The following is a 13796-nucleotide window of genomic DNA, read 5'->3' as shown; positions in this document are numbered from 1 at the left end:
ACTGTTTGAATGACAGTTTACAGAAACGTTGGGTTTTCGGTCATTCATTGATGCACATTTTCCTGCCTTCTCCCTCCCCCAATTCACTTTGTAAAAGGCCATTGGCTGGCTCATACCCTTCATGTATACCAACCAGAAATTAGCACACATTTTAAGTTTTACAGTCCATACAATCTCTATTTTTTTTACACTGTAGCATGAAAATAGCCACAAAGTAAACATAAACAAATTGGAATGTATACCTTCCAATAAAACTTTCTTTACAAAACTAGATGGCAGATCAGATTTGGACCACAGCCCCTTGCTGACCCTTGATCTGTACAGTTATAACTTGAACTAAATGTTATGATAAGCAAAAGGCCTAGGAGTAACCCAAAAGTTAGAGTTAATAACAAATGAATCTTTATAAGGACATTGCGCTCACTCGAGAGAGAAAAAAATTATTATAATCTTTTTTTATTAAATTTTATTAATTTTAATGAAGCTTTACAGAGATTTTGGGTTTCCATTCATTCATTGTTGCAGTATTTTCTCTATCCTCCTCCCCAGTTCGTTCCTCTTTCCCCCCACCCCTTGGAAAGTCTGTTTTAATTGTCCAGTTGGGAACGGCATATTCTCTTAGCTACTTCTTGCTGAAAAGGGACACTGTAGGTTTCAGGGTGAAGATCTCTCACTACTCTAAAGGGCCCCTTTGGCAGTAGGAAACACATATACTATTACGGAGATTGATTTTGGAATTTAGATGCACTGTTATCAGTTGTGCTTAGCCGTACATGTTCATATCCTTGAAGATGCATCAGGAACTGTTGCAGCCTAGAAGACACAAATTTAACTAACAAGTTAAAAGTACATAAGTCAAAGTCCACAGATTAGAGAACAAAATACAATGTGGTATCCTCATTTGATCCTGAAACAGGAAAAGGACATTAGTGGGGGAAAGCTGCTCAAATCTTGTTGTTTTATTAAATAGTGTTGTCCTGACTTTAATTTCTTAGCTTTGATAAATATACCATGCTTTTGTAAGATGTTAACCAGAAGTGAGTGAACCATATTCTAGACGAACACTCTGTGCCACATTTATAACTTTTCTGTAAGTCTGAAATTACAGTCATCTCTTGGTACCTAAGAGAAATTGGACCTAAGACCTTCCGCAGATAACCAAAATCTGTGAATACGCATGTCATTTATATATAATAGAATAAAATTTGCACATAACCTGTGCACGCCTTCTTGTATAATGAAGTCATCTCTAGATTACTTCTTTTACCTAATGCAATGTAAAATTAGCCATTGAAAGGTTGCTTTGACCACTCAGTTGCTTAATACACACACCCACACACACACAACATTTTCGATTCATGGTTGATTGAATCCATAAATGTGCACAGCGTGGATATAAAGTCCCAACAACCTTAACAAGTGAAATATCAAAGTTATCTAGTTTATTCAATTTCTTTATTTTCTAAGTGTATAATACTACAGAAGTCCAGAATCTCTACTAAGGCAAGGTGAATACTTTGAAAATACTTACACTGAGGCCTTTGTTTTCTTAATGGATAGGTAGATATAAAGACAACACTTAACCTAATCACACCACATGGACTTTAAGTTGTAGTGCTCTGACTTGCCATTAAAACAATTTTGTGCTGCCATTGGCAGCCCAACTCTACCACTAGACCACCAGAGCATCTTGTCAATAGAAAATAACATTTTATCTTAAACATTTTAATTTCTTGATAGGGACTTTTAAAAACTGCTATTCGAAAGAAATATTACTAACATAATAAAGGGTGTGTCTCAAACCAACAAAATTTCTCACAGTTTATATTAAAGTTGATGATGTAGATTAAAATTCAGAAAAACACAGGAACCCTCCCATGTACTACTGCCACCATTCTAGTGGGGCTAAAGACTGAAAACTCTACATAAAAAAAATAAATGTAAATAAATATAAAATTTCTATCATTTACTAAGAGATGGTTACCTTGGAATCATAGGAATCCATTTGGAAGGGAAGGACTATGACAAGTAATCTATTACAGTAAGATAATGAGACATAAAAATCATAACAAAGCATAGTCAGCGCTGAGAAATCAGCAGCAAGCGCTCCATAAAGAAGAACCAGCTTAAATACCAGTAAGATGCTGGATTCAAACCACCTGCCTTTGGGTGTGCAGCACAACTTCTTACTCATTAGGCCAACAGAACTCCACATAGACATATGAAGTAAACCTACCAAGGGTCTGAGGACCTGGGTTTTCCCAAAGTTCTAGTAGAACCATTGTTTTTGTTGTTATTGTTGTACCATCGAGTCAGAGCCGACCAATAGCTGACCCTCCAGTGGGTTTTCAGAGACAGTAAATCACACAGGAGGAGATTGTCCATCCTTCTCCTGCAGAGCAGCTGGTAGATTCAAACTGCCCGCCTTTGAGGTTGCAGTGCAGTTTCTTAACACTAGGCCAGCAGTGCCAGTAGAACCATTGTTGTTGTTATGTGATGTCAAGTCACCTGCGACTGATGGTGACCCTGGGTATAACAGCTCTGAAACCTGCCTTGTCCTGGGCCAGACTCACTGGCTCATCTACCCTCCTTGCCTCAGTTCCTCTATCAGTCCATCTCATCCAGGGTCTTCCTCTCCTGCACTGTCCCTTCACCCTTCCAAGCATGATGTCCTCCTCCAAGGACCGTCCCTCCATTAGGATTTATAAATCAATGAAGCACAATAGGAAATACATATATTATGTTTTTAAAGTACATTTATAAATTTTGATTGAACTTTATTTAAATATGTATGGCAGTGTTGTTGTTGTTGTTAAGTGCCATTGAGTCGCAGGTGACTCATAGCGACCCTATGAACGAAAGTCCTGGACACCTCCTGTATAACTTTCGTCCTTTCTCCAGGTTCATAGAGTTTCCAGAGGCAAACTGTTATGGAAGTGGATGCCACTCCTGCTTCCAAGCTCGCTTTAATCGGAGAGCTTCACCAAACACTGTCCACCATGGGGAACTATTCTCGCATTTGACTCATCAGTGTCACAGTGTTTAGCATCACAGCAACCACAAGTTACCTGTGTACAGCAAGTGGACATAGCAGGGTTACACAACCTAGAAGAATGTTGTATGGCAGCATTATTTGTAATTGCCAAACAGTTTTTTAAAACCTGTCAGTTTATTGGTATATTCATATGTATTGGGATATATGAGTTCAGAATCAGACTTTATGATGATGAGTGGATAGATAGATAAGCTATAATTAGAAACTTAGATAACTGTATATATCTCCAAGATTTGATAAGTTTCATTTGTTTTTTTCCCTTTCAAAATTATTAGAGATGTCATGTTAGGATTGCATAGATTATTTTCAGGTTTTGTATCTCTAATACAATATTTCAAATTTTGTCTCTTAAGATTGCTAGTATATCAAATACCTAGTACCCCAAAGACAGGAACTATTTGGAAAATAAAATAACAGGAAAGAAATTAAAGTTTTTAAAATTGCTTCTTCCAATTCTAACATGAAGGAACGTAGTAAAATATTAAATCAAAGTCTTTTTTACAGTAGTATTTATGAAAAATTATTTAGAACTGGAAAATGGAAATTATCATATTCATCTCCCAAATAATTACCCATGGGATAAACTACATATGTAGGAATAAAGACATGGCCATCTAGGAATCGAGGGCATCGGTGGGTCATTGCAACAATGCTTGCCTTCTGTTCACGAGACCTGGGTTCAGTTCCCAGCCAGTGCACTTGAGGCACAGCCACCTCCTGTCAGTCATTAGTTGTCCGCTTGTTGATATGATGGTTTCAGCAGATCTATAGACTAAGACGAAGAAGGGGGGGAAAGAAGCAGCCAATAAAACCCTATGAGGCAGCAGTAGTTTGCACTGCAGCTAATGATGGGGATGTCATAGGACTGGGCAACATTCCGTTCCCTTATACGTGAAGTCACCACAATTAGGTGGTGAACGCAACAGGAACAACAGTGTTTTTGAGTCTTGAGTGCTGGTTTTTCTCTCTCTCCATGCTTCCCAATAGTTGTTAATGAACATAGATTCTTTTTGTCTCTGAGGAGGAAGAGGGACCTTATTCTTTGAAATCTAAGCTAGTATCTCAGACAGAAAGGATTTCTTCTTCCTGCTGAGTGGAAACTGGCTCAAGGCTGACCCTCCAGCAGGTTTTCAGAGGCTGTGAATCACATAAGAGATGATGGCTCACCTTTCCCCTGCGGAGCAGCTGGTGGATTTGAACCACAAACCTTTGGGTTGGCAACACAACTCCCTATTCACTAAGCCACCAGAGCTCCTTGCTATTGTTGTTGTTGTTGTGTATCATAGAGTCAGAACCGACCCATAGCTGACCCTCTGGTGGGTTTTCAGAGGCGGTTAATTGCATGGGAGGAGATTGCCCATCCTTCTCCCACTGAGCAGTTGGTGGCCTCGACCGATGTACCTTCAGGATTGCAGTACAGCTTCTTACTACTAGTCCACCAGAATTCCTTATCAGCCATGTGAATATTAGAAATGGAGTTTAAATTTGGTATTAAAATAGAACAGCGTTTTCCTGGTTGTCTTCCTGGCAACCTTCTTGTGCATTTGTATGAATAGACTGAAGGTTCTGAACCTAAAATGGGAATTTCTTTTTCTCCTCATTTCGTAGGTTGCTTCAGGTGAATGCAATGAAGACACTGAAGTGTACAACATCACCTTGTGCACGGGGGACGAGCTCACACTGATGGGGCAGGCGGAGATCCTGTATGCAAAGACCTTCAAGGAGAAGTCCAGACTCAACACCATCTTCAAGAAGATCGGGAAGCTGAACTCCATCAGCAAGCTAGGGAAAGGCAAGATGCCCTGCCTCATCTGCATGAACCACCGGACCAACGAGAGCATCAGCCTCCCGTTCCAGTGCAAGGGCAGGTTCAGCACCCGCAGTCCCCTGGAGCTTCAGATGCAGGAGGGTGAGCACACCATCCGCAACATTGTGGAGAAGACCCGGCTGCCTGTGAATGTGACCGTGCCGAGCCCCCCGCCAAGAAACCCCTACGACCTCCACTTCATCCGTGAGGGGCACCGCTACAAGTTCGTGAACATCCAGACCAAGACGGTGGTGGTTTGCTGCGTGCTGCGTAACAACAAGATCCTCCCCATGCACTTCCCTTTGCACTTGACCGTTCCCAAGTTCAGCCTCCCGGAGCACCTGGTGAAGGGTGAGGGTTGGCCTGAGCCGCTGGTCCATCACTGGCTGGGTATCTGCCAAGAGCAGTTCGACATCGATGAGTATTCCCGAGCAGTCCGGGATGTGAAGACGGACTGGAATGAGGACTGCAAGAGCCCCAAGAAGAGCCGGTGTTCCGGCCACAACCATGTGCCCAACTCCCTCAGCTATGCCCGCGATGAGCTCACCCAGTCCTTCCACCGGCTCTCGGTCTGTGTGTATGGCAACAATCTCCATGGCAACAGCGAGGTGAACCTGCATGGCTGCAGAGACCTGGGCGGAGAGTGGGCCCCCTTCCCTAATGACATCCTGCCCTACCAGGACTCCGGTGATAGTGGAAGCGACTACCTTTTCCCAGAAGCTGGTGATGAGCCAACAGGCATCCCTGGGAAGTCGGAGCTTCCATACGAGGAGCTGTGGCTGGATGAAGGCAAGCCTAGCCATCAGCCACTCACACGCTCCCTGAGCGAGAAGAGCAGGTGTGATAACTTCAGAAGCTCTGTCCGGTCCAAATGTGGCCCTTCTCCTCTTCCCATCCCTGGGCCTCTGGGAGCAGCAGTGAAGTCTTCTGATATCGCCCTACCTCCACCTCCAGTGCCTCCCAAATCTGAAGCAGTAAGTCATTGCTATTTCTTGGGTCCTCTGCCAGTCTTTCTTCCCTCTGCTCAGTCATTCACAGTTCTCTTGAGCAAAGGGAAACCCCCTAACTAGCATATCAGAACCTGCATAATTTCACAATTTGGAATGATACAGAAAGGCTTGCTCCATTCTTTTTTACTGATTAGAGATTTTAGTCTACATTTGATGAGAAACACTGAGAGCTTCTAGCAAGAGAAGTTTAAACATTACTATGTGTATGGGAAGCTCTGGTGGTCTAGTAAGTAAAGAGTTGTGCTGCCAGTACAAAGGCTAGAGGTTCAAATCCACTAACTGCTTAATGAGAAAGAAATGGACAATTCACAGTGCACTTCACAGCCTCTGAAAACCTGCTGGAGGGTCAGCTATGAGTCACTTCCAACCTGATGGCACATAACCCCCACCCCCACCCCCACCATTGCTCCTATTGTTTAGAAGGAGGAAGAGGGTAAAGCCAGAGACCAGGCAGGTAGGTATGAAGTAACAGTTCCTTGGGCTACAGTACCTGATAGTAGCAGCCACAGGGAAAAGAAAGTACTTCAGAATGTTTTAAGGTAGACCCTCGAAATATTTAGTGATGAATTCGATTTTTAACCTGAGCGAGAGAAGGAATGTTAGTGCTATTTACAGTGATGCGGAGGTTGAAGCAGCAGAGTGAATGTCAGGAGGCATCAGCATCACTCATGACCCTTTTCTGGACCCCAAAACTACATTGACTTCCAAGCATATGGGGCACGTTCACATGTACACTCCCCACACATGCACACAGATGTGTCTAGATGGCATCATTTTAATTCCAAAAGCATAACCCATTGAGGGGTTGAGGAGGCTTCTGTCAAATTCTAGTAGAAAAATACAAGACCAGGACAAGACACTCTGTTTTCACTATGTTCTTTGATTGACAGCCACTCAAAACTTTTGACACTCATTTTTGAGCATGCGGTTTCATTACATCTAAGGGAGACAGTGGTAGAGGACTGGGGTGTCATTCTCTGCCTTTATTTGACAATATATCTTTCAATACATTCCTTTTTCCCCCCCTTGCCCCAGCAGACCCCTTTAAGAACTATCGAAATGTCCGCATGAATCCCAGTATACAGACACATTCAGATCAGAAACTATATGTGAAGTACAAATTTGGGAGAAGATGTCTCCTTGCCTTTCCTGCCTGTTTTCTGTATCCCCACTGTCTGTCCCCTAATAATTCCCTGGAGCCCTGAGGAGTGGAGCACACATCCAATCTAGACGCCAGGAGGTCCTAGACTAGATGGTAGAAATACGACCAGCAGCTAGACCCAAACCCTGACTACTGGCACCTCTTCGATTTATACAGATGAGAACAAATAAAGAGAGATGACTCAAATCCAAATGTAGATAAACAAGATGTAGACAGATAATGGCTGTGGGAATTCAGAGAAGAAAGAGACTTTGTGTTTGCAGGGAGAAATAAGAGATGCCTTTGTAGAGGTTGTGACATTTCTAATAAGCTTTAGAGGATATTATTCAGGATTTGGAATAGCGGAGAGGTGAGGAGGAAGGATGTCCAGACACGGTTGCATGAGCAGTGGGGCTGGAGGCTGGGACAGCTGTGAGCACATCTGCTTTAAACATGTTCAGTGAGGCTGATTGGAGAAGGCAGAGTGGTTCAGAGGCCAGAGCCTGATCACAGACAGCCCTGAACATCAGATGGCAGAGCCAGTGGCCATCATGAAGCAGGTTCATTTGCCCATAAAAAGAGTTTTCATGGCTGCAGAACATACCAGAGAAGAAACACAATTCTTCCAGTTTGTCCCAAAACATAGGAGCTCACAGCAACTTCAGGCCCTAGACTCAGCCCTGCTCCTGGCAAGGTATCCCAGGGTCCAAGGACACACACACTCCCAGCCGCACTGTACGCAGGAGGTGCAGAGGCAAATCTTGGTGGAATTAGAATCTGCAGCCATTGTGTTAATGTCAGACAGTTCCTTGAGGACCAGGTAGAAAGTGAAGGGCTAGTTCTCCTAGCAGGGACTTGAGGCCATTTCAGAGTGTTCCCTGCTCCGCTTTACGTGTGTGGCTACGTGAAGATTGGGCCTGTGGTCTTTCATAGGAATGAGACCACTTCAGCTTTTCCAGAATTCTTTGACCCTTCCTAGCTCATAGTAGGGCTGTTTGTTGACTGACTGAGTGACTCATGTAAGATGGTCACACCCACGAGTCATTTATATAACCACTAGGGGCAGGAAACCAGCACTTGGTTTTTTTGTTTGGTTTTTTTTTCCTGTAGCTAAGGAAAAACGAGGAAGAACATAAATATTTAAGAGCCCAATTTTGACCCTGCTACTGGAAGGGGGCGGGGGGAGGGCTAGAAAAGCTAGAGTTAAATTTGAAATTAAAAGCAAATCTCACAGGAGAGAGGAGGGCTGTGGCCCTCAAGAAACTATCATTTCTTGTGATGTAAAAGAATCTCTTCAGAGCATGTCCAGTGTTTATAGAACACTATAAACATAAAGACCTTTTTCATAAACATCTGAGGTCATTTAATTTCCTAATACACATACATACACACACTCGGGGGTGGGGGGAGAAAATAAAAGTTGAGGCATTTCATATGAAGTCATATTTTTTTATTAGTTCTGTGACCATGAAAAGAATTTTCCATTTTTAGGATGTGCATGGGATCCAGAGAACGTCATAGCTGTTAGATGTGGCTTCAGCTTGTAATTTTCAAAGGGGGACTTCAATAAGGCATATATTCAAGGGCTCCCACAGAATTAAATAAAACTTCTTCTCTGGATATTTGGAGTGGAGTGAGCCCTGGGACAGAGGCTAGCCGTGTGCCTAACAGTTATCCAGCCAGACGATTGAAGATGGCAGCATGCTTTTAGGGAACGCCAGCTAAAGAGTGTCTGGGAAGGTGCTGGCTCCTGCCAGGTTCTTGCAAATAGCAAGTGTTCAAGGAATGAATAAAGATCCAGAAAAGAGTGTCTTTTGTGGTCAGAACAGCAATTCTGGCCATTGGTGAATGGACTGAGCTCAGTACAATCATCTTAAGAGCTAGAGATTCAGTTGCTGTTTGACAGTCATATTTTGAAGTTCTCTACCTTTGAATTCTTTTAGTCTTCACTTCTGGCTTCGGGGTCTTTGGTTGTGATCCATGTTTGTGCTCTCACCCCAGAGTGAAAAAAACAAAACAGAGTGAGCATTGTCTTTCTCCTTCTTAGGTATTCTATGTGCTACACTCCTCCCATCTTCCGCATCCGTGCACCTCAGTCCTTCCCAAACCGCATCCTAAAAATGCAAACTAGCTTGTGGGGCCGATCAGAAGCTCTTCACCGGATGATAAAGCCGTTCTTCACTCTTGGTACACTTAGCACTTGATGTAGCAATTCTGCCAGGTGGGGGAGCAAGGATAGGAAAACTTCAGATTGCATGAAGTTCTGTGATTATTTTGACTTCTGAGCTCACTTATGCCAGGGATCCTGCCAGGGAACCCCAGAACCTAGTCAGTGGTCAGAAGGCCCCAGAACCCAGGAATCAGTACCCTCCATTGGGCTGAATATCAGAGAGAAAGGCTGGTTTCTCCCAGCAAGTAGCTATCATCACAGCACTTTCTGAAATTTGTGGAGAGAAAATAAAAGGAACTTTCGGTTAGGAAGCACTGCTGTCAACCCAGTCTTTTGTGAATTTCTGTGAAAAAAAATTTTAACCTTTGTGGAGACTAGCATACCTTATGGCATATGAGAAACAGTGTGTGTGTGTGTGTGTGTGTGTGTGTGTGTGTGTGTGTGTGTGTGTGTGTATGTATGTGTGTGTATGTGTGTGTGTTAAGTGCCGTCGAGCCGCCTGCGACTCATAGCGACCCCGTGTACAACAGCTCTGAAGCTTTCTCTATCCTGAGCCAACCTTATTGGAGGGATTGAGTTATTAGATTTCTATATATTGATTGTTATTAGGGCAAAACTATCATCTATAAAGTTCGTTTGGTAAAGCATACTTTTTCTTACTAGTATCTGGGGATGGAAGGGGAATAAGACTTAAGTATGATTTTCATGCCAGATTGAAAAAAGATACCATGCTGGGAAGGCCCGCAACCAGAAAGATCAACACAGTGACTGAGACGGGGCTCAAGCATGACAGAAATTATGACAATGGCACAGGACTAGACATAGTTCCACGCTCTTGTTCATGGAATGGCTATGAATTGCAGTCGACTCAATGGCATCTAACAACAGTAGCAATCTAGTGGGTGGTCAGAAAGCCAGTTTTATGCTGGAGATGTGAGTTGGGCCTTCTGGACCTACCTCAGACAGGCTGAAAAATTGATGAGGAATTGGAAGGATGTGCACAGCATCCTGGGAGTCATTATTTCGCTTCTCAGTGATCCTGGAATCCAGGAGACAGGTGATGTGTGTGCTCCGTGCTGTGAATAAGTTATCAGAGGCGCCATGGCATTGCGTGGCAGAGCTGTGCTTGGGTTTGAGTCCTCACTCAGCTGCTTAGGAGCTCCATACCTTGAGAAAAAAGAGTTGAGCTCCCAGCGCCTGCTCCTGCGGGCATAGTTACACCTTCTCCATTGCATTATTGCACTGTACAAGTACTTGGCACTTTTCTCTGGCACTCGGTCACCATTCAATAAAGAGCAACAATAACTTACTCTGAGATGTCTTTCAGTTTGGGTCAAGCAGAAGGCAATATTCAGGAGATTTTTTTTCTCCCTCTGTTCCTTCTTGACTGATAAATGGAGAAGGAGTCATCCTCTTCAGCTGAAGAGACCCTTCCCCAGAGGCAAGTGGGATGCCCTCACACACCCACTGAGCAATGCCCAGGACCAGCAGTCACCCTAACATCCCAAAAGCCCATGATGGTGGTGATGTTAGTGTCTTCAAGTTGATTCTGCTTCATGGTGACCCCACGTGTCAACCATCTGCACCCCGCCCCTACCCCAAGGCACGAAAGTACATGCCATAGTTTGATTTTGCTAGGTCTTTAGGACCTAGGTTTTAAAAGAACAAAACATCCTTTTCGTCTGACTAAAAAACTGTCTGCTCGACAGGACAGATGTTACGATAGCCCAGCTGTGGAGTGAAACTGGCAGAGCTCCTGAAATCCTAAGCACCTTGTGGTTCCTAATAATTGATCATCTTTTAATGGAGAAATTAGAGGGTTCTGCAGACTTGAGTGCCTGGGAAAAGGCAGGAGTTGCTTAGAAGGTGCAGTGAAAAAAAGTGAACATTCCCAGCATACTTCTATAAAATTAGAAAGATAACCAGAAAACCATGGAAGGGGGACCCAAGGGTGGAAGGGATGGGAACAGACAAGTGAGGATGGGTAGAGGCAAAAATCACAGGGTTGCACACTTGGTGGGTGGAAGGAAGGGATAAAAGAAAGGGGAAAGAGCTAGAGGGGGCTGAAAAGATAGGGTAATGATGAATATAGTCCAATGGTGATTAATTTTCTAAAACATAGTGATGCTGAACACTGTGATACTATGTGTCAAATGTGGTAATGGTTACCCATGGTGGACAGTGTTTGGTGAGGCACCCAGATTAAAACGGGCTTGGAAGCAGGAGTGGCATCTACTGCCGTAAATAGCTTGCCTCTGGAAACTGTGAATTTAGAGAAATTATAAAAGTTGTACAAGTATTCAGGTCTTTCGTTCATGTATGAGTTGTCTATGACTTGATGGCACTTAACAACAACAATGCATGGGAATGATTGTATGAAACACAATGTGAATAAAGAATAAGTGAAACACACACACCCCCACACACACATGAAATTATAGCTAAGAAATTTCCTTATTGTGGTTGTTAGGTGCTGTCAAGTCATGCACAACTTACAGCAACTCCATAAACAACAGAACTGAACCCTGTCCTATCCTGTGCCATCATCACCATCTCCAATCTACTGGAGAAATTGCCTTCCAATCCACTGGAGAAATGTTGTTGATGTTTCCTGTCAAGTGAGAACCAACCCATCACTGACCCTTCGGTGGCAATAAATCACACTAGCTGAGTGTCCTTCTCCCATGGAGCAGCTAATAGATTTGAACCACATACCTTCTCATTGGCAGCACAATTCCTTTACCACTAGGCCACTAGAGTCCCCTTATGTTTCTGAATAACCAGGGCATGGCCAGAATAATCTTGCCAGACCTCACAAACCTGCATGTGGTTACCTTGAGAAACACATGGCCGCCCAATGAAGAATGTGTTATTACAGAATACTTCTTTATAAACTGAGTGGAGTAACTATTAGAATTTACTTTTTGTGTGAATTTATTTTACTCTATTTTGTTTTTTCTCTTTGAATGTTTTCCTCCTCTATAAAATATTAGTATTAGAGAAAGACGTTAAAGAAAGATTTTTCTTAAGTAAACCTACTATATTTATACTCACAGGTACAAAAAAGATTGTCCTCCATACACACATATTAAAAAAAAAAAAAGATTTACCAGTTATTCTACTAATCAGCGAAGTCTCCTGGGGCATCTGCCATTTAATTAATTTTAATCACAATTTTTGAAGAACGCGTCTTCTCTGTAGGCAAACCATATCTATGTTCCCATTAACTAATTGAAATAATGACTAATTTATTATTGTTTTGGTAGTTTTGAAGCCAGTTGCCTTTGGTTTCATGTGGGATTATTATTCAATGAAATCATACAGGCCCAGAATTTTACCCCTTCTTCTTTCCATGCATGTTAGAATTCTGAATATTTGTAAGAATAATTCATAATATTCTGTCAACCGTTTGTGTTTCATATCTGTGCTTATACTTGCCATTTATACAAAATTCTGTTTAGACGGAGATGATAACACACTCTAATTGTACCAGTCATTTATAGTACTTCTGCCCCAGACAACTCCTTCATCTCTGCCTCTGTGGCACTGTCTTCTGCATCCATAGAAGCCCCTCGAATATGAACAAGAACTTCTTTTCAGGCCACTTGCCCCTCTTGCCTAGGGACTGACCGCCCGCTCTCCCCCCTGGCCTCCTTTGCCAGAGGCATGGATGTGAGAGGCGTTTCAGAGACGAGTCTGGCTTGGGGGCCTTCCCTTTAGTATATAAAACTGGAGCGAGAAGAGTGTGCATCTGAGAGTCAGGATTTTGACTGTAAATCACAGCTGCCCTCCCCATACTTAATCAAATAGAGGTTAACTGTATCACTGCTCTGCCACTATAAAACTTTTCACTTCAGTTTGCCTGGAAATGGCCACCGATAGCTATTGTGACAGGGTTATGAACTTAGTATAAAAGCCCCTTTATAAATAAGATTTCTTACGGCTGTTCTGATTTTGTTATCTGGGAGAAGGAGTGTGGGAAGGAATGTTTAGTACAGGGCAGAGGGCAGGCCGTGAAGGCAAAGTTACAAAGTTCAGGGAAGCTTGTTACAAAACTCTTTTCTTTGGATCACTGACATGATCTTGAATTGGCCTTTTTAGAGACGAAAACGAATGGTAAAGGTGAATCCACTTCGAGGTCAGGCTCATGTAGAATATGTCTCCTTTCTGAATGATTATTACTGTCCTTACCTGCTGGCATATTCCACTGTGACCCTGGTAATCACCCACATTCCAAGCTGTTTGTTCTTTGGGACAGGTGCTTGTGACAGATTTCAAACTGTGTCAACAAGGAGGCTTGGTACCTTCAGATCTCTGTGATCTCTGCGTTGTATTTAAGAGCTGAGCAAGTACTGCTCTGAAATTAATTTCTTTCCCAAAAAAATATCTAAGGATGATGGTAAAGCAAAAATATATGTCAAAGTGAATGTCCCGTTTACCTTTCCTAAAGTTGTCTCTAGGTGGGCTCTGGTGGCCTAGTGGTAAGGAGCTGTGCTGCTCTCCCAAAAACATGCAGTTCGGATCCACCAGCTGCTCTGTGAGACAAAATGGGCAGTCTCCTCACATAGGATTTACTGACTCTGAAAACACTTTGGAGGGTCAGCTATGGGTTG

At 43.0% G+C, this 13796-nt stretch overlaps 1 protein-coding gene across 1 annotated transcript in view; it reads left to right on the top strand.

Annotated features, from left to right (window-relative positions):
• The window catches only part of GAREM (GRB2 associated, regulator of MAPK1), a 153890-nt gene that overhangs the window by 127759 nt on the left and 12335 nt on the right, over positions 1–13796 (top strand). Inside the window, exon 3 of the mRNA XM_006899560.1 lies at positions 4664–5836. Coding sequence (XP_006899622.1) covers positions 4664–5836 — 1173 coding nt within the window. The remainder of the gene's footprint in view (positions 1–4663; positions 5837–13796) is intronic.

Source organism: Elephantulus edwardii, unplaced genomic scaffold (genome assembly GCF_000299155.1).
Source record: "Elephantulus edwardii isolate Elephantulus edwardi_28Jun2011 unplaced genomic scaffold, EleEdw1.0 scaffold00261, whole genome shotgun sequence".
NCBI classification, from domain to species: Eukaryota; Metazoa; Chordata; class Mammalia; order Macroscelidea; family Macroscelididae; genus Elephantulus; species Elephantulus edwardii.
The sequence above is the reverse complement of the archived record's forward strand: the minus strand, read 5'-3'. Positions and strand labels throughout refer to the sequence as shown.